Raw genomic sequence first — 23,283 nt, forward strand, 5'->3', positions numbered from 1 at the left:
GGAAAGTGTTGCCCCCTCCACAGTTTCTAATCCATTTTTAACGAAAATGTTAACCAGGCATTGCTAAGCATGTTTTGTTTTTGTTTTAAAGTGTTTAACTTCTTGCAATTGAACCAGCTGCCTAGCCTTGGGCTTGCCGCTGTGGCGTAATGAGAACTGCTACAGGTTATAGTACGATGATGGGCTGTTGCTCAGCTGTTCTGACGTCTGGAAGTCTGAGCCTTGGGTGAGACTATTGACTGCCATGGGAAAGCATTTGAACCCTCTTGGCTACTTGGGGTCTAAATGAAAGGGGTTGAGATGTCTCCATGCCATGGCCTTTTTAAAAAGATACTTCACAGATACAAATTATCTGAAGGACCTTGGAGCCATTCAGCAGAAACAAACATTGCTTGTTGCTTTGATAGGAGAATATTGCAAAATCTCAAAGAATAGCCTCCTCCAATTCTCTTTGGACTTCAAGCCATTTGACAACTATTTCCTGTCCTTGAGAGAAGAACAGTGTGCCTGCTTATGTTTCACCCAACAGAGGAAAATGCATCAATCCCCCACTAAGATGCAAATTTGCATACAAGTTGCATATGGTGATTTATAGATGGATGGATAATTGCCACAATATGACTAGAATGCAACGCATCTCACCATAGTGATTAAGATGCTTAACTAGCTGTAATTTAGAGGGACCAATTTGCAACCAGATTCCTTTCTGTAAGCAATGGAATTTCAGTGCATTTGTGTGGCATTTAGCGCGCTGTAAAATATAAATGCAGGGAGGGCTATCGGGCTTGGCTGTCTTAAATTAATGTGGGCATTTTATGCACCATAAATTAAAATACAAGAACAGGAGAGGAGCTGGAGCCAGGTGGCTTGGCTGTTTCGTCCCTGGCTGCCTCGACCATGTCATTCTCCTTTGCCTTCTGTTTTGTGGCAACAGAAGGAAAAATACGTCGATATGAGTAGCTTAGGAAGGCAGAAGAGGCTTCTTGTTTCACTAGTCTGGAGTGGGGTGCAAGGCTCAGGTTGCCTCTGCTATTTTCCTGGTCTGACCAGTCAAACCACATTCTGGTAGGCATCAAAAGGAGCTATACATTTCAGACCTGGCTTAGCAGAAAGTGCCACCCCAGGATACCCATGACCCATGCAGTTCTTCCACGGTGCTCCCCATCTCAACTCTGTCAAGTTCTGCTTAGGTGGTGAAGGCAGGCGGTATTTTTAAAAGGGGAATACAGTCCCTGAGGCCCTGATGGATTGGAGGGAACGGAACGAAGGTCACTTCTGTCAGTGCCAAGCCAAAGGTGAAAGCAAGCGATACTAAAACCAGGAGGGGGCATTTCCAGCCTGCATTCCCTATGTGGGCAGCCGAAGCTGGAAGGTGGAAACCAATGCTCAAACTATGGGGTGGGTGAGGGTGGAGGTAGGGGGAGCCTGTATTAAATCCACACGCCCCAACCCCCGTCTCCCTCTAATTTTAGCCACATCATGGGCCTTGCATCTTTTAAACAAAACAATAGTGAAGCACACAAACCCACCATAACTCGGGCACTGCTAGATCCAAAAATGCAGCAAACAGAAGATTTTTTCACTGCAAAACAGGCACTAGGTCCTAATTAGGGCCTGAGAGTGGAAGCCGGCATTGAGACCCTTGTCATTTGCAATGGGTCCAGAGCGTACAAAAGTTGTCCATCCAACTACAGTGTACAGTTTCTAAATGCTTATGAAGGGAAGGGAAAAAATAGCTTCGTCCAGTGGGCAGCTTGCCTGTACACAAAATAACCACCTCTGCATGGTGACCAGGGACATTGCTAGGCACATAAAGCCTTGGGGTGGTGATGGTGGTGTCCATAACCCAAATTTGCATAACATTTGTATATGCTAATTATATTTATATAGATTCAAATTTAGGTCCTCCTTCAAAAGAAAGAGAAAAAATTAACTCTGGCTTTTGCCATCAGAGCTTACGGTATTTTCTGGGCTCTGTGGATTATATGTAGACTGGGTCTCCCACATCACCTTACCATACATTGACAAGAACCGCTGTACAGTACATATTAAACTCATACAAGACTTGTCCCACAAATATGATTCTCTTCCCTCTCTCATGCACAGTTTTTTCTCCTCGCCTATGAAGCTCTTGCACATCCCTACAGGTATTCTGCTACATCAGTACCATGCACACATGATATCTGGCAAGCACAGATCACACAAACAGGAAAATGTCCAATGTACCAAACAGATAAGTCAAGAAAGTTAGTCAGGCCACACATGATGTACCTTGTGTATCACCAACTCTTTCCCTTCCTGCCATTGGTCTGCTCGGAATCGGTCTCCTCAGGCTGTCTCTCTCCCCAAGGGGTAAAATTATAAGGGTACCAGCATTTTCTTCCAGGGAGAAAAGTATGTGTGAGTGGGGAGGATTCTGAGTGCAAATCCAGACCAAGGGGAACGTTTTCAGCACCTCTTCTACCCTTCCCCTCCTGTTCTTGGTCAGCCTCAAAGCTTCAGACAGTTCTTTTGCTCATTAAAAAATGTTGGAAAAAGAGCCATGGAATGATATGTCATGTATACTTTGCCTCATAGTTTGTGAGAGCTCTGGCTAGGCCACAACTCGAACCCAAGGGGTTTCTGATTTAAGCCCTGGCGTCTCTGAAGGGCAACCGGTTTCATCTTAACCCTAGTTAAAATTATGACGGGAAAGGGATGGAGCAGAGGCTTAATGAATTCACATTTCTTACTGCTCAACTCCAATTTTAGTCCCATTGTGTATACACACCGGTTCCTGACTGCTACTAGAGGAGTCCTAAGAGGAGGATAGGGACATGGGCTTTCTGCTGCAAATAGTTCTCAGGGATAAAAGCTAAAGGTAAAGGGACCCCTGACCATTAGGTCCAGTCGTGACCGACTCTGGGGTTGCGCGCTCATCTTGCATTATTGGCCAAGGGAGCCGGTGTATAGCTTCCAGGTCATGTGGCCAGCATGACAAAGCCGCTTCTGGCAAACCAGAGCAGCACATGGAAACGCCGTTTACCTTCCCGCTGTAGCGGTTCCTATTTATCTACTTGCATTTTGACGTGCTTTCGAACTGCTAGGTTGGCAGGAGCTGGGACCAAGCAACAGGAGCTCACCCCGTCACAGGGATTCGAACCGCCGACCTTCTGATCAGCAAGCCCTAGGCTCAGTGGTTTAGCCCACAGCGCCACCTGGAGCAAATAAATGAGCACAAACGAATAAAAGGTGGCAGGTACAGGACAGCAGCAGAGGAAGCTGCTCGGGCGCCTGGAGGGGCACGCCCATACGGGCGGGGTACACTGTGGGGCCTCCGGAGCCTGCCTGCCTTCTCCCACACAACCGCCCTACAGCTGGGGCGGGGAGGCAGCGGGCGGGCCGTTTGGGTAGCGTGGAGCCTGCGCACACCCAAGCCATCTCTCCCAGGAGAGACACGTGGCTCAGGTGCACTGCAGGCCCCGTGATGAGTCCCACCCGGCATTTTGTCACCCCCCTCAATGGTGACACCCGGGGCAGCCCGCACCCACCGCACCCCCCTTCCTCCGCCCCTGGTACAGGAGATAACCTAAGCAGCAGCATGTGGGTTTAAGAAGGCAGAGGTGAATTCAAAATACAGTGGTACCTCGGAAGTCGAACAGAATCTGTTCCGGAAGCTTCGGAAGTCCGTTCGACTTCCAAAACTTTTGGAAACCAAGGTGGAAGCCGTGTCAGACGTTCGGGTTCCAAAGAACATTTGCAAACCAGAATTTCACTTCGAGATCTGCGGCATTCGGGAGCCAAAACATTCGACTCACAAGGTGTTTGGGATCCAAGGTACGACTGTACTTGTGCAGTAGTACAGCTCTCCCATTAGGCAACATGATGTTGAGATGTCGCAGCGAGGTGCTGCCTTAATCTAGTTGGCTGCTCTCAAGTATGGTGGAAAATGACCCCCTACCCCGCCACCAGTATTGAAAGAAAATACAACTACCTGTCCGGTCATAAGATGTAACGGGGGTGGGCACATCTTATCCTTCACCTTAGACAGGAAAAAGAATATATGTGTGTGTGGTATGCAGGTATACCACTAACTCCTGCAGAAAACATTGAAGTGCTGTACTGCAAGTATAAAATCACAGTAAGCATATAAAAATATAAAAAACAGAAACACCATAAATATTTGGCCAGTCCTAGGCCAGTCCTGTACGAAGGTGAGTCTGTCAGCACCTGCGAACCTTTTCAAGGATGACAACAGCCATCTTTACCGAGCCTTTGTGTCTACCTGCAGTAAAACTTTACAATGGCTCTTTTATTCATGGAACAGGTAGAATGTCATAGGTAGGACAAAAGAAGCTGGAAACCTGGGATTGTAAACAGTGGCTAATCTCCCTCTAAACAAACAGCCCAACCTAGAAGGATAGGGAAATGGGACTAGGTGGGGCACAGCTAACTATGTTCCTGACTTGCTCACCCTCATTACCGTTACCACATGCAAAGAGATATTTAAAGGGGGAGGGAGATAAACTCTTGGATTCATTAGTTCTCTAGCAGGGTTTCCCAAATTTGGGTCTCCAGCTGTTGTTGCACTACAAAGCCCATCATCCCTAGCTAGTAGGACCAGTAGTCATGGATGATGGGAACTGTACAGGGCCGGTTTGATGAGGCCCTAAGCTACTGAAAGTAATGGGGCCCTTTATATGTCCAGCTGTCCTTTGTCAACAATAAATTGTCGCTGTTTTTTGTGTTGAGTATATGCTATATGGTAATTTATGGACCTAAAGCCATTTGCACATAACAAAACCAGTGATATTTTAGGGAGCAGGCTAGCAGGTGGGGCCCATTACTTACATCATAGGAGCCTACACAACACAAAACACTGTTGCTGTATGTAGGTTTTTTTTATCTTATATTTTGGAAATGTACATCCAGGTTGTTGTTTTTCCTTTAATTTTGCGTGGTGGCCCAAGAGAGTAGGGCCCTAAACTATAGCTTGTTTCGCTTATATGTAAATCCGGCATTGGAACTGTAATCCAAAAACAGCTGGAGACCCAAGATTGGGAAACCCTGCCCTGGAGGCTCTTCACGCCATAGGGCTGTTGCTTAGCCAGCCTCTTCCTCTGCACCAGCACAGTCCTTAAGAATGCTGCTTCTTTAACTCTCATAGGAGAAACCTTAAGTGGAAGGAGAAAACTTGGGGTGGCAATCCCAAGCCAGGAATCATTGAGGCTGGCTCAAGATAGGGCTGCCATATTTTGAAGAGCAAAAAAGACGACACATTTGCGGGTGCCTGGGGCTGGAGGGGAGGAGGTGCAGTAGAGAAGATGCTGTTTGATATTGTTCTATTTTCCTATCACGTTGTTTGCTGCCTTGATTTATTTTTTTCTTTTATGGGAAAGAAGGAGATAGCTGTTGAAAGTAAGTAAAGGAATAACCAAACACGCATGTCTGAATTAGCTCTTGTCCAATTCTAGTACTCCTGGAACGACAGTTCCTGAACGTACGTGTGCTTCCTTGGTACCAAACAAACAAAAAACAAAAAAGAGGACATTTTGGCAAATTCAAAAAAATCTGCCAGGACAAAAATTTTACCCCTGGAAAATACGACATGTCTTGGGAAAAGAGGATGTATGGCAACCCAGGCTCAAGACAATTTGCTGCTTCGATAGGCTGAGCTAGAGAATCCCAGAAGTTGTCAATGATCCCTTGTAACATGCAAAAGTGGTTGGTATTACTGCAAGAGCCCCCAGGCAATGCCACTTTGATGACCTGGAACTCCACTGGTGCCCCACCCCAAACTCTAAATGGCCATGGGTCACAGGATTGGCTCAGGTTCCTATCCAGCGTTTTGTGAAATACCAAGTTTGCCATTTAATTGATCAGAATTGCATGGACCAAAAGACTGTATGTGATAGATAACACAGCAAAAAAAGAAAAGAAAGAAAGAAAGAAAGAAAGAAAGAAAGAAAGAAAGAAAGAAAGAAAGAAAGACAGGTGTCATTATGCACCTCTTTATGACAAAGCATTTTTTATCACTGATCATCATAACAGTTTCCAGAAAGGAACCTGTGTTCGACCATTGCATAAAAAAAACCCCAAACACTCTTGGTTATCATGATAATACTGTATACCACAAGTCTATCCAAAAACATTTCACACAGTTGAAACAAATCCAGCTATATTTTGAAATATTTTAACTATGCTGGTTCCCACCCAAATAATCCTGGGAATTGTGGTTTTAGTGAGGATACAGAAGCTTATTTGACTACCCCCTTCTCAGAACTACAGTTCCCAGAATTCTGTGGGCCAAGGGGACCTTTACATGTCTACTCAGGGTTAGCCTCCTTGGATTCAATAGGACTTTCCACCAGGTAAGCGGGTATAAGATTGCAGACTAACAGCACAATCCTAACTTTATCTATACTCAAAAGGACATCCTGTTGAATTTAATGGGGCTTACTCTCAAGTAAATAGAGTTAGGATTAAGGGTGGAATGCAGATCCTTCTTTAATCTAGAAGCCAAGCTATTTGTTTTATTCTTACACAGAAAGCAGTCCAATAAATATTTGCAGAGCCTCATAACCTTTGTACCTCAGACACAATAGGATGCAGGCACAAAAAAAAGTTTTCTGGACTGATTGCAAAATTAACTTCAGTATTCAGCCAACCCCTACAGCAACATTGTGAGGTGCCAGGATAGATCACGGCCAGATTCCTAGGAGTTTTGTTGTTTAGTCGTGTCCTACTCTTCGTGACCCCAAGGACCATAGCACGCCAGGCACTCCTGTCTTCCACTGCCTCCTGCAGTTTGGTCAGACTCATGTTGGTAGTTTCGAGAACACTGTCCAAACATCTCATCCTCTGTCGTCCGCTTCTATATGAGTTTAAGGGTTAATTCTCTATTGCTTGCTGAAACAGACTTAAAGGGCTTTTTGTTTGTTTGTCCAAAGTCCTGTGTCAAGTTCATAGCCAAAATTGCATTCCCAAGGACAAGTGAACCAACTGGTGGACTAAGTAGAATGGTATAGATTGCAAATGTTATACTTGGACCACATCCTTCTGTGGATATTATAAATCCTTGAAATGTGGCTAGTGGTCTTGTGGCTGCCTTATTGGTCATTGGGTTAGCAAAAGAAAAGTTGCAGATTTTGTTGGAGTAGCAGTCAAGGGGTTTGTAAGTTTCCTTGTGTAGTTGGTATTTCTTGGTCTGAGAGTGCTGTGTTTCTCTTATAAAAGTTACATAGCTGGTATAGAACTTTTGCCCACCTTCTGACCACATCATATTGTTGTGAGGTAATGTGAGAGCTGGACCATAAAGAAGGCTGATCACCAAAGAATGGATGCTTTTGAATTATGGTGCTGGAGGAGACTCTTGAGAGTCCCATGGACTGCAAGAAGATCAAACCTATCAATTCTGAAGGAAATCAGCCCTGAGTGCTCACTGGAAGGACAGATCCTGAAGCTGAGGCTCCAATACTTTGGCCACCTCATGAGAAGAGAAGACTCCCTGGAAAAGACCCTGATGTTGGGAAAGATGGAGGGCACTAGGAGAAGGGGACGACAGAGGACGAGATGGTTGGACAGTGTTCTCAAAGCTACGAACATGAGTTTGACCAAACTGTGGGAGGCAGTGCAAGACAGGAGTGCCTGGTGTGCTCTGGTCCATGGGGTCATGAAGAGTCGGACACGACTAAACGACTAAACAACCCAAACATATCTGAAATCGTAGTATTTTTTTAGGGGGGGGGCAGGCGGAAGTTTTTTATGTCTGATGTTTTATTGTATTTTTAATATTTTGTTGGAAGCCGCCCAGAGTGGCTGGGGAAACCCAGCCAGATGGGCAGGGTATAAATAATAAATTATAACGTTAGCTATGTATTTTTATTGATTGGGGGGGGCAGCTGTCCCTCCCTGACCCCGGCTCTGCCCACGTCTCTTTCCATGCATTAAGCATGGTTTGCATGACTCTCCTTCATTTTTTTAGGCAAGTTCTAAGTTTTTGCTTTAAGAAAGGGCATGCTGAGGTCAGTATTCCCCCAGCTAGCTCTGTTTCCCATTGTTTTGAGGTGTCATCTAAAATAAAAGGGATGGCATGCCTTACTTGGTGACAGAGGCTCTGACTTGGGCTCCAGATTGTGGGTGCCCATGACATCACTTGGGCCATCATGTGCGTGTGACACGATGTCATGTCGCACATGTGCCTTGGCGGTGACTGGGCCGAAGCCTCTGGCTCCTCAGTGGAGTCTTTGTCGAGGGTCCCTGTGGCTGTGGACGTGCTTCTGGAAGTGCAGCCCAGCTTCTAGGGGGCATCTGCGGCCACAGCGGGCCTCAGGGGAGGCCTCACAGCAGAGGCCTTGGGCTGGTCACAGAAGTGGCTGCAGGGGTGGGGCGGCATGGCGAACATTTGGGGGGCCTTGGGCACAGGCATCCACAACCCCATGCAGATGGTGCCTATGTCATGCTATATGACAACACACACACGCGACACATTAGGTCACCCCGCCAGGCACCCACAGTGCAAATTTTGTGAGTGCCGAGGCACCCAGGGCCCTCTCAGAGATGGCGCCTATGCTTGGAGAGCAATAAAATATAGTTCCAGGCTTAAGATGCTCCAGCCTCCTTTCACTGTGGGGAGATACAGGAGATTGGCATTTATTCTGGGCCTTTTGCAGTAAAAAATAAATGATTTTTCCCCCCTACCACTTTCGTATCTAGTTGAGTGGGGTCTAAATTGGGAGTGATTGGAATAGAAACAGCAGTTTTGGTAGGATCGTTGTTTTTACCATTACTAATCTGCCTGGGAGGACGACATGGGTTTTGCTCAATTTTCCCCAAATTTTGAAGAATTGTCCGCCATACAAGGGGATAGTTTTGTGAACAGAGTCTGTTAAGGTTTCTTGTTATAATAGTTCCTTAATATCTATGCTTTGTGTGACAGAGTCTAATGCCTGTGAATTCTGTGAATGTTTTTTTGTTTCTTGGGTGATATATTGAAGCATAAAGCTTCGGATTGTGAGAAGCTAACTTGCAGGCCTGCAAAACTGTTAAGCTCTCACAATATTTTTGCTGCTGTGTTTAGCAGGTCAGGTGTCACAATAATTAAATCAGGAGCAAACAGTCCGAATGTATAGTTTTGGTTCCCAACCTGGATTCCTTTGATGTCTGGATTCCTTTGATGTCAGAACAAGCTACATGCCTTGTTCTGAGGCATATAGCTAATGGTTCTAAAGCTAGGATGAACAAAAAGGGAGGGTGTACCCCAATACACATTTCCCGTGGAGTAAGCACCCCCATAATGAATTCAGGTGGGATTACTTCTGAGTAGACATGTATAGGATTCTACTGTTAGATGGTGTCTGAGGGAAAAGATATCAGGTTGCAGCAAGGCAGGGCTGGGACAATGGGCCACTCTCCTTTCGAAAATGAAAAAGCCAGCAGCAACTATTGAAATCCAAGGGAGAGAGCCTATTATTTCTTTGTCCAAGAAAGCCTTGCTGCAACCTGATATCCTTTTACACTGGGCACAATCAAATGCCTCTTTCTTTCCATTTTAAGGCTATTACATACAGATTTCAGACCATCCTTCCCATCGTACTCAGAAAATGTCCTCTCTCCTAATCTCCTTTTAAAAACTATTATTTGTTAAATCCAGCTTGAATGAGTTTTGATTTACAGTACTCAAAGACTGGAACAGTGCCTTGTAGGTTTTTTTCCCCTTTTCCTTTTTTTGTCCTAGTAAAAGTATTGTTCTACTATTGCTGCGTAGAATTTTCTAAATGCCCGGCATTGCTACTTGTGATTTCCTGCTTTGTATCAATTTATTGGATTTTTACAACACTTTACTCCTTGTACATTTCTCCCCTTCCGATTCCTCGATGAATATGATGGCCTTGTTCATGGTGGATACCTTTGAAAGGGCTTCGTGACTGCCAAAGTCCTATCCTGCTCCACAGAATTGCCAGTTCTTCAACCAGTCTTGAATCCGTTTCCTGGAACAGCAGCTTCAGATGCAGACGGTGGCAGGTGTTTAATGTTTATCCCCATGGCATTAAAAGAAAAACCACCTGCTGGTTCTAAACATCCATGTTTGTGTGTGTGTGTGTGTGTGCGCGTGCGCGTGCGCGCATGAAAAAGCATTCACACGAATTAATTAAAGAGGTTTTCTGCACTGGTCCAGTAAAACGCTTTTGCTGCGCTATACAGACCAGAAACTGTTCTCTTTGCAGAGCATTAAGCACAGCGGCTGGATTCTTCTTGTGGTAAAATTCTTGTAGCTTTGCAGCAGAAAACGACTCACCAAAGCTCAACTTTCGAAGACAGCTTTATTGCAGAAAAATAACAGAAACACCTCCAGAGCTTTCAGACATGACTGCTCCACACCCCACAGGCAAACAAAACAAACGCTCTATATATACTGAGCATCTTAACAACTTAACGACTTAACAACTTAAATCACATTACCTTGCTAATTTGCCAGCGTCTCAGGTTTAAAGTCCTAACATTAATAAGAAAGAGATACCATTTAACTAAAAGGGGCAGAATTTAAATCATTACAACATGCAAATCCCCCCCCTCAATTCCCATATCCTTGCTTCTCAATGCAATATTTAAAATATTTCCCTTTGCCGTTTCCTTTATGAGATCCATGCAACTCTTTGGAGATAAGAAAGGACATTTCTCTTCGTCTCTACCAGCCCCTCTGCAGGTAACATTAGATAGTAAATGTCGCTGGGTGCTTTGAGTCCCAGCTTTGTTATAATTAACACCTCAATCCTCTGTGAAATTAAATTTTCTCCCATTTTCCAAAAAGGAAATACCAGTAGTTGCAGTTGGTGTACGTATTGAGTTTCAGAAGTCAGCACAAGAGATGTAGTAACAAAATATAGAAGGCAGGAAAAACGCTGAGGTAGGGAAGCATTACAGATTCCCCCACCTGTAGTTGTGGCAGCTCAAGCTGTGAGAACATTTTTCAAGCACAAGAGAGTGTCCTTCTTTCATGTGCGAAATATCAGGAGGGGTATGCCCCCCCCCCGCAGCTAAAGATTGGATCGCCAAGTTCCATGCCTGGAGAGGAAACATACAAGAACAGACAGAAGTTGTTGCAGTCTGAAGGGGCCTTTTTGTCATGCCCACCCCCCCTCCATGGAGTTGCAAAGAACAGATTGCACTACAATGTTACTTTCCTTTGTCCCAGATTTGCAGCCAAGGGGAGGTATGGCTCTGCTTCTAGTAACTTCACCATCTTTCTGGCCTTGACTGGCAAGCATGTGAATTGGACGGGGAATGAGAACCACAGCTGCACCCTGTGATGGGAAGGGGCGGGGCATTTTGTAGGAACCTGGCACACTCAGGGACATTCATCTTCTCTGACTTTTCGGCAAATATAATCAGTCTTGAGACCCTTAACGTATGGAAAAACAAAGGGATCTATATAGGCAGGACTCACTTTCCCAATTGACACAGCCCTTTTTGAGCTCTATACCTCCAACATTTTTCCGATGAAAATAGGGAAATTATAATTATACCTCCACCCATCAGACTGGGTTGCCCCAGCGACTCTGGGCAGCTTCCAGCGTATATAAAATTAAACATTAAAAAACTCCCCTATACAGGGCTGCCTTCAGATGGAACAGGGGTTGCATAACTCCATACCCTCCAACATATCTCCAATGGAAATAGGGATGTCCTAAGGAAAAGCGGGATATTCTGAGATCAAATCAGAAACTGGGACGGTTTCTGTAAATCTGAGATTGCCCCTGGAAAATAGGGACACTTGGAGGGTTTGATACCGGCATAACTTGTTAACTGCCCTGTGATCTTCAGATAGAGGGTGATGTATAAATTTAATAAATGCTGACAATAATATTAAATAATAACTTCCACCAACAGGTCTTTCCCTAAGCTGACACAAGTAGATAGGCTGGGATAAGTTATTTACACAGACTTAAGGCCAGATCAGTGGGGCCTAATTTCTCCCAGCCAATGTATTTGGGGGGGGGCTAGGATTGCACCCTAAATTAGTGATTTGCCTAAAGGAAGATCCCTGCATGTATGAAGGTATTTCGGTGCACTGGCATATACTACAATAGGGCTGATTTATTTGTATGTCTACTGGGTGGAGTTTAAATATTATGGAGGCAGCTCTCCCTGTGCTGTTGCTGGCAGGATATTTCTCTGGCATTCTTGCCACTGTGCGGACGGTAGTGGAAATACAGGTCTTGGACATGGTACAATGGATCTGAAAGCATCTATCATAAAGTCAGCAGGCAAGAGTGTACAATGGCAAAACAGGGAGATCCCAGGAGACTTACTCATAACAGACACAGCTGACTTTGTGATGTAAGCTCATAACAGCGGCGGGTTCGATATTGTATCCTGCTGTATGATCGGATGCCTGTGAGGCACTCAGCAGTAAACATTTATTTACATTATCATTATAATTCATTTATAGTCATGACAAAACTCAGATTTTTTTAAAAAAACACCAACACCAACACGCAGAATATAATCTAAATCAATGCAGAAGCTACTACCACTACTCTTGCACAAGCTTTATTGATATAGACCTCGAAAATGTATTTTGCATAATTAAGTTTTTACCTCTATCCTCAGTATATTTTATTTTATTGCTATGGCTAGTGGCTGATGCAAATAAAGATTCTTCTGATATGATATTGCACAAACTTATCTTTTGTGCAAAATTTGCCATCTCCAAAATATAAATGCTAGAAACTTGGTGGAGGAAGCAGAAATTGGAAGAATGACGGTGAGTGATAGACTTCCACCCCCCACCTGGAAATGTAAGGTACCCCTTTGCGGTGAGGTTTTTTAAACCTCTTTTCCTGTGGCTGACAGCAATGTCACCATCTGTAGACATTTAATGTGAGTGGCTAAAACAATGTCAACAACTTTCGGGTCTTCCTTTTAAAAAAATCTCAACAAATTTTGGGATGTCTTGGTTTTTATGTTTTGAAATATGGCAACCCTAAAGGCACATCAAAGGACGCGGGTGGCGCTGTGGGTTAAACCACAGAGCCTAGGGCTTGCTGATCAGAAGGTCGGCGGTTTGAATCCCTGTGACGGGGTGAGCTCCCGTTGTTCGGTCCCTGCTTCTGCCAACCTAGCAACTTGAAAGCACGTCAAAGTGCAAGTAGATAAATAGGTACCGCTCCGGCGGGAAGGCAAAAGGTGTTTCCGTGCGCTGCTCTGGTTCGCCAGAAGCGGCTTTGTCATGCTGGCCACATGACCTGGAAGCTATACGCCGGCTCCCTTGGCCAGTAAAGCGAGATGAGCGCCGCAACCCCAGAGTCGTCCACGACTGGACCTAATAGTCAGGGGTCCCTTTACCTCCCCTTTAGAGGCACATTGGCATTAGAGGAAATTTGGTGCATGCCATGAGACGCCTCACTTGCTCCTTTTTGCAGATCCCATCGCTATTGAAGGCGCAAGAATGGACCGCTGCTGATCTTAGCCACCTCTGAACTTGCAGACCTACAAAAAAATTCGGTTCTCCCCCCGCAGCCATCTGACAAATGCTTATTTTCCTCTTGCCGTGCACTTATTTTTTAAAATCCCGTTTGCTTAAAAATGAATGAATGCAGGGCCAGATTTAAGTTTGATGAGGCCCTAAGCTAATGAAGATAATGGGACCCTTTATATGTCCAGCTGTCCTTTGTCAACAAATTGTCGTTGTTTTTTGTGTTGAATATACAGCATGCTATATGGTAATTTATGGACCTAATGAGTAGGCTATCTAAAGCCATTTGCACATAACAAAATATGTATTTTATCAAAGTAATTGTTGAACTGAAATACAATTAAGAAGAAGTAGGCCTATATTAATAGTGAAATACAATTAAGAAGAAGTATATTAATAGTGAAATAATTATTATTACATCCAGGGTTTTTTTCCTTTAAATTTTTGGGAGTGGGGCTCTAAGTTATAGCTTGTTTATAGCTTGGTATCTGAGGAAGTGTTCATGCACACGAAAGCTCATACCTATGACAAACTTAGTTGGTCTCTAAGGTGCTGCTGGAAGGAATTTTTTATTTTGTTTCGAGATTGTTTAGCTTATACTGTACGTAAATCCGGCACTGAATGAATGACACTCTTTTGTTGTTTTTGTTGTTTAGTCGTTTAGTCGTGTCCGACTCTTCGTGACCCCATGGACCAGTTTAGAGCAGCTTAATACTAAAACCGCTTTAAAAAAATAAAATAAAAAACCCCCCCGGTGCCTAAATTTTATACTACATTTCCCATGGTGCACCGCGGTGGCGTAGCAACGCTGCACCTCAGCCATCGTCACGTGATTCGCGTATTCTTGCCCCCACCTTTTTAAGAAAACCACGTGGGACGGTGGAAAGCAAGACCTTCCGGGGCAGCATGTTGCAGAGGATAGTGGTGAGGGGCAAGTGCTCGTGGGTGGGGTTTGGAGGGTGGGTGCATCAGGGACTGTGGGTGCAGTAGTGAGGAAGCCCCCACCCCGAGAGCCACCCCTTCCTTGCATAGATTTCTCCTGCCTCAAACGCCTCCTGGAGCTCCCACTCCTCCCGTCTCCTCAAAGGCAAGCAGCCGCGCCAGGCTGCGTGGGGAATGCAAAGAGCCAAGGAAGCGATCCGAGCCTTGCAGCCGCGGGCGGAGCGCCTCCTTTTTTCACAGCTGCTCTCTAGCCTCCTCTGCAACCTCAGAGGCAGAATATGGAAGGCGGTGGTGGCAGCCCCTTCCTCATCCTTTTGCCCCCCCTCCCATACTCGAAGGCCCCTTTAAACAGGAAATATCATTTTAAGCTGCTGCGGGGGGACAGATGTTGAATAGACTTATTTGAATAGACGTTTCAGTTTCCCCCACCCTTCCACTTTTAATTCGTACGCACGAGGCGGTTTACAAACTGAAGCAGCAGCAAAATATACACCACCACACATAACAACCCATGCATTTGGTCCAATCCCGTTTTCCAGCCCATCTAAGCCAGGGATCCTCGCTCTCTCTTGTTGCTACAAGCTCTGTAAAAGGATGTAGCAAGTGCGGGAAAGTACTTTTTATTTTCTCTCTCCTGAATGTTTCTCTCTCCTGCTCAGTTTCATTGTGGTCACCCTGAATTCTAGAGGATTTTTGGGGGGTGGGAGTGCGCCGGGGGCAAAGGATGTCCATTTTGCTTGGAGCATTCATTCATGATTCTATAAACCTGTATTATGTTGGTTTTCGGAGCCAGGGAGACTCAAATGCTTAGGATCTCCTTAAAAGTAGCCCCGCAGGATGAGTCCCTGGTCTGTCTCTCTCCAAAGGCCTACATGTGCTCTTCTCTGCTTTGTGGTGCTGCAGGGCAGTGGGAGGAGAAGGGTCAACCCACATACTGGCCAACTGCTTAAAGCAAGCCACTTAGGGTGTTTATTGGGGGGGTAGCAAATACTTTCGGGGTCTGCAAACTTCCTTTGCAGAAGAAGAGGGAGGTGGGTGGGAATGGCAGCACTTAGGCCCTTTGCAGGTTGTACACAGAGGTGATAGTTTCATCCCGGTACTGTGACTTTGCTGTGGGCCCTGTAGCACATCATTGCTGGTGGCCACAGAGTGGGAGGGGAGACATCATTTCTTTGAGAACTGGTATAGCAGCTAAGAGGCTGAGGTTTAAGGAGCTATGTACGTTTAGCCTGGATAAGAGGAGACTGAGAGGAGATATGAAAGCCATCTTCAGATATCTCAAGGGCTTTCATGTGGAGCAAGCTTGTTTTCTCCTGCTCTGGAGGGTAGGACTCGGAAGCAATGGATTCAAGTTGCAAGGAAGGAGATTCCGACTCAACATTAGGAATAGCTTTCTGACAGACAGAGCTGTTTCGACAGTGGAACGGAGGTGTGGTGGTGGACTCTTCTTCCTTGCAGGTTTTTAAGCAGAGGCTGGATGGCCATCTGTCATGCATGCTTTAGTTGAGATTTCTTGCATTGCAGGGGGTTGGAGTAGAGCAGGCTTCCTCAGCCTCCGCCCTCCAGGTGTTTTTGGCCTACAACTCCCATGATCCCTAGCTAGCAGCACCAGTGGTCAGGGATGACGGGAATTATAGTCTCAAAACATCTGGAGGGCCAAGGTTGAGGAAGCCTGGACTGGAGGACCCTTGGGGGTCCCCTCCAACTCTGTGCTTCTTTGATTCCAATCACCAAACGCAAAGTGTTGTCTTCGGAGACAAACTCATGGGGATATTGCTAGCCTGCCATGTAAGTGCAACAGCTGGTTGCACGGTGTGTTTCAAATGCACAAAAAAGACTGATGGGTAAGTGTTGCTGTTCTCTCATGAAAGTAGAATGCCACACCTTTCCTTGGCTTTCTTTGACCTGGCATCCCTGCTGAGTCCTGCCTCTACACTTTGTTGTTGTTGTTTAGTCGTGTCCGACTCTTCGTGACCCCATGGACCATAGCACGCCAGGCACTCCTGTCTTGCACTGCCTCCCGCAGTTTGGTCAAACCCATGTTCGTAGCTTCGAGAACACTGTCCAACCATCTCGTCCTCTGTCGTCCCCTTCTCCTAGTGCCCTCAATCTTTCCCAACATCAGGGTCTTTTCCAAGGATTCTTCTCTTCTCATGAGGTGGTCAAAGTATTGGAGCCTCAGCTTCACGATCCGTCCCTCCAGTGAGCACTCAGGGCTGATTTCCTTAAGAATGGATAGGTTTGATCTTCTCGCAGTCCATGGGACTCTCAAGAGTCTCCTCCAGCACCATAATTCAAAAGTATCAATTCTTCAGCGATCAGCCTTCTTTATGGTCCAGCTCTCACTTCCATACATCACTGCTGGGAAAACCATAGCTTTAACTATACGGACCTTTGTCGGCAAGGTGGTGTCTCTGCTTTTTAAGATGCTGTCTACACTTACAGATGCTAAAAGCAGTGTAGTCTCCTCCCTTTCCCTCTGATCTTGAGGGCGCAGTGGTGAATGTGGCAGTGAATTTGAAAGGGTGTTAATGAAAATGCTGCGCCTTGAATGGAGGAGTACAGAGGAGGTGCTGGTGCTTATTGACAGGGGTGAGTGTTTGTCTGTTTGGTAACGGGCCTTCTCTTTGCCTGCAGCGCCCCTTGCGGCTGGGATGCCACGTCCTCTCTGTGGCTCGGAGCCTCCACCAGTCTCCCCGGAGTCACATCCCTCTCATTCCCATTGTAGTGGAGCAAACGGTAAGCAGAGGGGAGGGGAGGGAGGTACTCTTCTCTATCAGCATATTTTTGGGAAAGGGAGCAGACTAGGAATTGCAAAGTCTGAAATCACTTATAACAGGTGGTTGTGGCGGTGGCTGGCAGTTAGCGTCAGGCTCACAGCAGTAATTTGTTAAGGGTTGTGCCACACTGCAGGCCCACCAATGCAAAAACTCCAGAGACCTAACTACAAGCAGACAAATTACGTTTCATAGTATGCGATTGCATATGAAGGCTCTTAAGAAAATTTAAGAATATGGACAGGGCTTTGTATATTGTGCTAGTCTTTTTGCAATTGGAGGAGGTTTCCTTCTGATTGGACAGATTATTACCTGTACATCTTTTATATATCCCTAAGGGTGGATGCTTTTTTAAATTTTAATTCTTTTTGGTGGTGACAGCCAAAGTGTCAGGGATGGAGTTTGTGGAGACCAGAATCACGGGGCAGCCATGTTTTAAGTCCCCTAATTTATTTACAACTCTGCCTTCTGTCGATGCACACCTAGGTTTTTCTCAGCATGCAGCTGTTCCATTGCCCTTCAAAATGGCATAACTTTGTTCTGCTCTTAGAACCATGCTACAGAAAGCTTCCAGCAAGCTGTTTCCTTAGTATGAGACTGGAGGTCCTTCCCTCTGAAATATGCTGGGACTTTCCTCCTCCTCCACCACCAAATCACAGGCTTTGAGGATACTTGTGCTGATCTTCTCTCTGTTTCAGGGTCGTGGCGAGCGAGCTTATGACATCTACTCCCGCCTTCTGAGGGAGCGCATTGTCTGTCTCATGGGCCCAGTAAGTACACAAACTCCTTCTTCAGCGAGGCAAATGGGTCCTTTGGCACAGGGTGTCCATTTGTAACAGCAACAGCAACATCAACAACAACAATTTATTTTCCCCCGCCCATCTGGCTGGGTTTCCTAGGCCACTCTGGGCGGCTTCCAATAAAAGATTAAAAATACATTAAAACATTAGTCATTATAAACTTCCCTAAACAGGGCTGCCTTCAGATGTCTTCTAAATGTCAGAGGGTTGTTTATTTCTTTGACATCTGATGGGAGGGCGTTTCACAGGGCGGGCGCCACTACCGAGAAGGCCCTCTACCTGGTTCCCTGTAACCTCACTTCTCGCAGTGAGGGAATCGCCAGAAGGCCCTCGGAGCTGGACCTCAGTGTCCGGGCAGAACGATGGAGGTGGAGACATTCCTTCAGGTATATTGGGCCGAGGCCATTTAGGGCTTTAAAGGTCAGCACCAACACTTTGAATTGTGCTCGGAAACATACTGGGAGCCAATGTAGGTCTTTCAAAACCGGTGTTATGTGGTCTTGGTGGCCGCTCCCAGTCACCAGTCTAACTTACTCCACCCAGAATGTGGCTATGAACTCAAGCTCCTGGGGAATTCTGGGCATAATTCAGCTAAATTGTTGGGTGACGGAACATGGTCTGCTTGCACAACAGGACTTCTCCTCCCCCTGCACGGTTCCACGCATCTTTAAAATCTGCACTGGAGGGTTAGGAAACCCCCATTACATGTTTAGGGGTGTGTGCAGAGGAGCCGGGGGGGGGGGAGTCCCATTTTATGAGTGGACCTCATTCCCTGAGAGCATGCCCCACTGACCTACACAGAATTTCACACTCTGAGCTTTAAAAAAAATTGTGAAGAGCTCTGAAGATTGTGGATAGATGGTTAAACGTGCTTATAGTGGGAAGAATTTAAGTGTACAGGATTCATTCCATCAGTACAAGATTTTCAGCTTATCAAATGGAACCTCCTCTCCTCTCCTCTGCACACAGCACACGGTTCCGGGGGGGGGGGTCTTTTAGATAATTAAGTTCAAAGGATTTCTCTAATTAAGTCCCTTGCATTATATTAACGTGCACACTTTTGTCACTCTGGGCTGGTGGGGTTCTCATTCCTGAATTTTGGATGGATAGCAAGATGGACTTGCTAATAATAAATTATAATTATAATTATAGTTTTTTTCTTTATACCCTGCCCATCTGGCTGGGTTTCCCCAGCCACTCTGGGCTGCTCCCAACAGAATATTAAAAACACGATAAAACATCAAACATTAAAAACTTCCCTAAACACGGCTGCCTTCAGATGTCTTCTAAAAGTCAGATAGTTGTTTATTTCCTTGAAATCTGATGGGAGGGCGTTCCACACAGTGGGCGACACCACTGAGAAGGCCCTGTGCCTGGTTCCCTGTAGCCTTACTTCTCGCAGTGAGGGAACCGCCAAAAGACCCTGAGAGGAGGAACTCAGTGTCCGGGCTGAATGATGAGGGTGGAGACGCTCCTTCAGGTAAACTTTACTTTAGGTATATATTGACTTGAGCAGGAGGTGGACTTCCTGCAGCAAGGAGTTCCCCTGCTTCTCATTCACTGCCTTGCATTCCCCGTCTACAGATTGATGACAACGTTGCGAGCTTGGTTATTGCACAGCTACTTTTCCTGCAATCGGAAAGCAACAAGAAGCCCATCCACATGTACATCAACAGCCCAGGTGAGAGGCAACGAAAAGCACAGAGTGACGTCAGAGCAGCTTCCCTACAGAATCTCCCAGAATCTCCTGTCTCCCAGCTTATCCTTAATGCTACTTGGGAAGGCATGTTGTGTCTAGTGACTTCTCGGTTCCCTCCGTAGGTGGTGCAGTAACATCTGGACTGGCTATCTACGACACCATGCAGTATATCCTGAACCCCATTTGCACATGGTGCGTGGGGCAGGCAGCTAGCATGGGCTCCCTGCTATTGGCTGCCGGTTCACCAGGCATGCGCCACTCTCTGCCCAACTCCCGCGTAATGATCCACCAGCCGTCAGGTGGGGCACGGGTAAGTCTAACCCTACTGCTGCTTTCTCTCGCAGGGGCTACACCGTATTCTCTAGCCAGCACCCTATCTTGATGCTTCCCTGAGCAAACTGCTCCCTGGGACGTGGGACATGGGGTGCAGATCTCGTATCCATCCTCTGCCTAGGGGACACTGTGGTCTAAACCACTGAGCCTCTTGGGCTTGCCAATCAGAAAGTCGGCAGTTCGAATCCCCGCAATGGGGTGAGCTCCCATTGCTTTGCCCCAGCTTCTGCCAACCTAGCAGTTCGAAAGCATGCCAGTGCAAGTAGACAAATAGGTACCGCTGTGGCGGGAAGGTAAATGGCATTTCCGTGCGCTCTGGTTTCCATCATGGTGTCCTGTTGGGCCAGAAGCTGTTTAGTCATGCTGGCTACATGACCCGGAAAACTGTCTGCGGACAAAAGCCGGCTCCCTTGGCCTGAAAGCGAGATGAGCGCTGCAACTCCATAGTTGCCTTTGGACGTACCCACCCAGGGGTCCTTTACCTTTACCTTTACCCATCCTCTGCATTGCCCAGTGCTTGCTGGTAAGTGAATGGTCTCAGCAGGTGACAGGGTAAAATTTCCTACTGACTCTCTGATTCCTGACTTCCAGGGTCAGGCTACAGACATTGCCATCCAGGCTGAGGAGATCCTCAAACTGAAGAAGCAGATCAACGCCCTCTATGCCAAGCACACCAAGCAACCCCTGGATGTGATTGGTAAGAAGCATCAGAGCCAGAAGATGGGGCAGGGAGACGAAACCTTGTGTTCCAGGAGAGATATCTAGCGTTCGGACAAGGGAGAGGGAGGCCACATGCTTGTTCCAGCCTCCAGTTTGGATCTGTCCCTCCTTTGGCACCACTGTGGTGAGATAAATCTTTCCGTCCCCGTGCAGGCTCTGAAGGTACCCGAAGCCCAGCAAGTCTGAGTCTCATCAGTGTCTGGGTGGGTGGCAACCTGAGATTCACATGTATGTCAACTTGAGTTCCATGGAGGAAGAAAGGCAGGGTATAAGCCAGGGAAGGGGAACCTGTGGCCCTTCAGAGATGTCGGCCCCAGCCAGTGTGATGATCTGAGCTGCGCTCCAACAACATCTGTAGGGCTGCAGATTCCCTTTGATGAAAAGGTGAATAAACAAATAAAACAAGAATTCCTTCCGTGACAACACAATTTCCTTTTGAAAATATATATATTTTTAATTAAGATTTCCCCATAAGACAGCTAAATTACAACTACAGAAGATGCAAATTGAATTATTCTTAAAAGTAGTTATTGGTCCTTAGCACCCACAGAGGACAGTGGCTCCTCTCAGCTCTCACCCGGGATCTTTTTTCTCTCCTCCCAGTCTTTCACCCTGGGAGACCGACATTTCTCTCTCACACACACCCAGAGCCCTCCCTGGTCAGCCTTGAGAGGTGCTGTCACATGATTAGTTGGGCCAGGGCTGGACTTGTGCTGTTAGATTTATTGGTATTTTCTGGCATTTGTAAATGATTTTGGCTCTGGAATTGGACCCTAATTTAAACTGTACCGATGTTGCGTTTGTGCATTGATTCTATTTTTATGTAAACAAATAATCCTGGAAGACTAAGTAAGGGTTGATGGGGCCCTTGCAGTGTATAGCCATGGATCAGGGCCGTCTTAAGGGTATCCAGCGCCATGGTGCAACATCCCTCCGGCGCCCCCCCCCCCGGCTTGCTAGGCATCGTTGGAACGGCGGCTAGCAAGCCTGCTGTTGCGAGGGGGCGTGGCGGGAACAGCGCACGGCGGAGGATACAGTTGACCACCCCCTGCAAGTGCGACAGAGGAGGGGCAGCGGCAGAGCTAGGCTGCTTCAGCAGCAGTGCCTCGCTCGCCGCCTCGAACATGAGCAGCACACCCCAGCCCAGCACCCCTAATGGCCGCGCCACTAAGCCAAATGGAAAGGACGGCCCTGCCATGGATGCTTCAGGTGCAGAATGGCAGTGGAGAGGGAAGTTGGGATGGAGGAGCAGGGTGACTCTGAAGGCCTCCTGAACTCAGTTGGGCTTACTCCCTGGTATGTGGGCTTGCACTTTTTCGGTGCTTTTCCACGTTTACGTATTAAGCCTTTACGTGTCCTTTACCCTCACAGAAGCTGCCATGGAGAGAGATCGTTACATGAGCCCAGTCGAAGCCCAGGAATTTGGCATCTTGGACAAGGTGCTTGTTCATCCTCCGCACGATGGGGAAGATGAGCCAGAGCTGGTTCAGAAAGAGGCTCCTCCTGCCCCTACTCCCACCTCTTCCTCAGCCGAACCTTGAAGGATCAATGACTTCTCAGATGCTTGTCAATGTCAGGAATTATTTCTGCAACGCCAGCACTCTGAAGTGAGGGCGGTGCTACCTCCCCAGGCTGGTTGGTTGGAGTCCTTGGAATTGCTTGGGGATGTCTCCCATTAGCGAGCCTTCTCTTAGCGGAGGGTCCCACAAGTACCTGGCCAGGTGTGTTTACAGGAGCTGGTCTCTTTGCCATTTACTCCTCAGCTGATCCAGTTTCCTTCTCACTCCTCCAGTTGCACCATTGTATAAGAGAGTGATGTTTTTAAATTAAACTTTGACCTCTGTGATGTGGACGTTTTTCAACCCCCCCCCCCTGGTTTTCTAACTGAAAGGCTATTGGCAGCAGATCTTGAGGTTCCCTCGACTTATGGGCCTGCTGTTTATATATCAGGTAGAAGTCCGATATAGTCCACAGCATAGGCTTGTGGGAGATAATTTTGCTGGCTGTTGCAGAATTGTGGCATGGCCAGTTTGCCAAAACATCATCTCTGCCAGGTAATCAAGAAGACTGTGTTTCCAACACCTTCCTCATAGTTCCAACACCTTCCTCATAGTCCTTGTCCTGACATCTAGCTCTTCTGCCGCCACTCAATATGGAGGAGCCCCAGGATTATCCACAAACATCTCTATGCCACATCCATGCATGATCATGGCTTTCATACACAATGGTAACTGATGCATGCACAGATGTCTCAGCTTTGCCAGTATAACACAGCCACAGCCACACGGGAAGAAGAATTCGGAAGGGCAGGGGAAGCCAATTGCTTCTTTCTTTGCTCTTACGGCACCATCCTCCATTCTCCCTGCATGTGGAGAAGTGGTGACTAAAAAAGGTGATTCTGCTTGCTTGGCTGCTGCCCTGCATGATGCAAGGAAGATTCTCCAGAGCTGCTGTAGATGCCACTGGCCCAGAGGTGATAGATGGAAGTGTGAGTTGGGGGAGTTTGCTGCTGTGACCCCCCCCCCAAAGTACGCCCCCCCAACAAGACAATGACAC

General features: G+C 46.7%; 1 protein-coding gene across 2 annotated transcripts; it reads left to right on the forward strand.

Moving 5' to 3' along the window:
• Positions 1 to 14,325: 14,325 nt before the first annotated feature.
• CLPP (caseinolytic mitochondrial matrix peptidase proteolytic subunit) lies at positions 14,326 to 22,573 on the forward strand. 2 transcript variants are annotated; one of them, XR_015947165.1, is made up of 7 exons: positions 14,326 to 14,380; positions 17,036 to 17,137; positions 17,874 to 17,945; positions 19,560 to 19,656; positions 19,797 to 19,984; positions 20,599 to 20,851; positions 22,099 to 22,573. XR_015947165.1 is itself a non-coding variant. In XM_035097387.3 (7 exons), exons 1-7 carry the CDS (start codon positions 14,363 to 14,365, stop codon positions 22,266 to 22,268), a joined length of 753 nt encoding a protein of 250 aa, XP_034953278.3. In that variant the 5' UTR covers positions 14,326 to 14,362; the 3' UTR covers positions 22,269 to 22,573. The 2 variants fall into 2 exon arrangements, 1 of the variants encoding a protein (XP_034953278.3); XM_035097387.3 differs by having other exon boundaries at positions 20,599 to 20,704.
• The last annotated feature ends 710 nt before the right edge of the window (positions 22,574 to 23,283 follow it).

This window comes from Zootoca vivipara, chromosome 15, assembly GCF_965207765.1.
Source record: "Zootoca vivipara chromosome 15, rZooViv2.hap1.1, whole genome shotgun sequence".
NCBI lineage: Eukaryota > Metazoa > Chordata > Lepidosauria > Squamata > Lacertidae > Zootoca > Zootoca vivipara.

What these genes read in the sequence shown, in the direction of transcription:
- CLPP (XM_035097387.3), top strand. An exon ending in CATGTACATCAACAGCCCAG is followed by an intron (nt 19,657 to 19,796) that starts GTGAGAGGCAAC and finishes TTCCCTCCGTAG; the next exon opens with GTGGTGCAGTAACATCTGGA. An exon ending in GCAACCCCTGGATGTGATTG is followed by an intron (nt 20,705 to 22,098) that starts GTAAGAAGCATC and finishes TTACCCTCACAG; the next exon opens with AAGCTGCCATGGAGAGAGAT.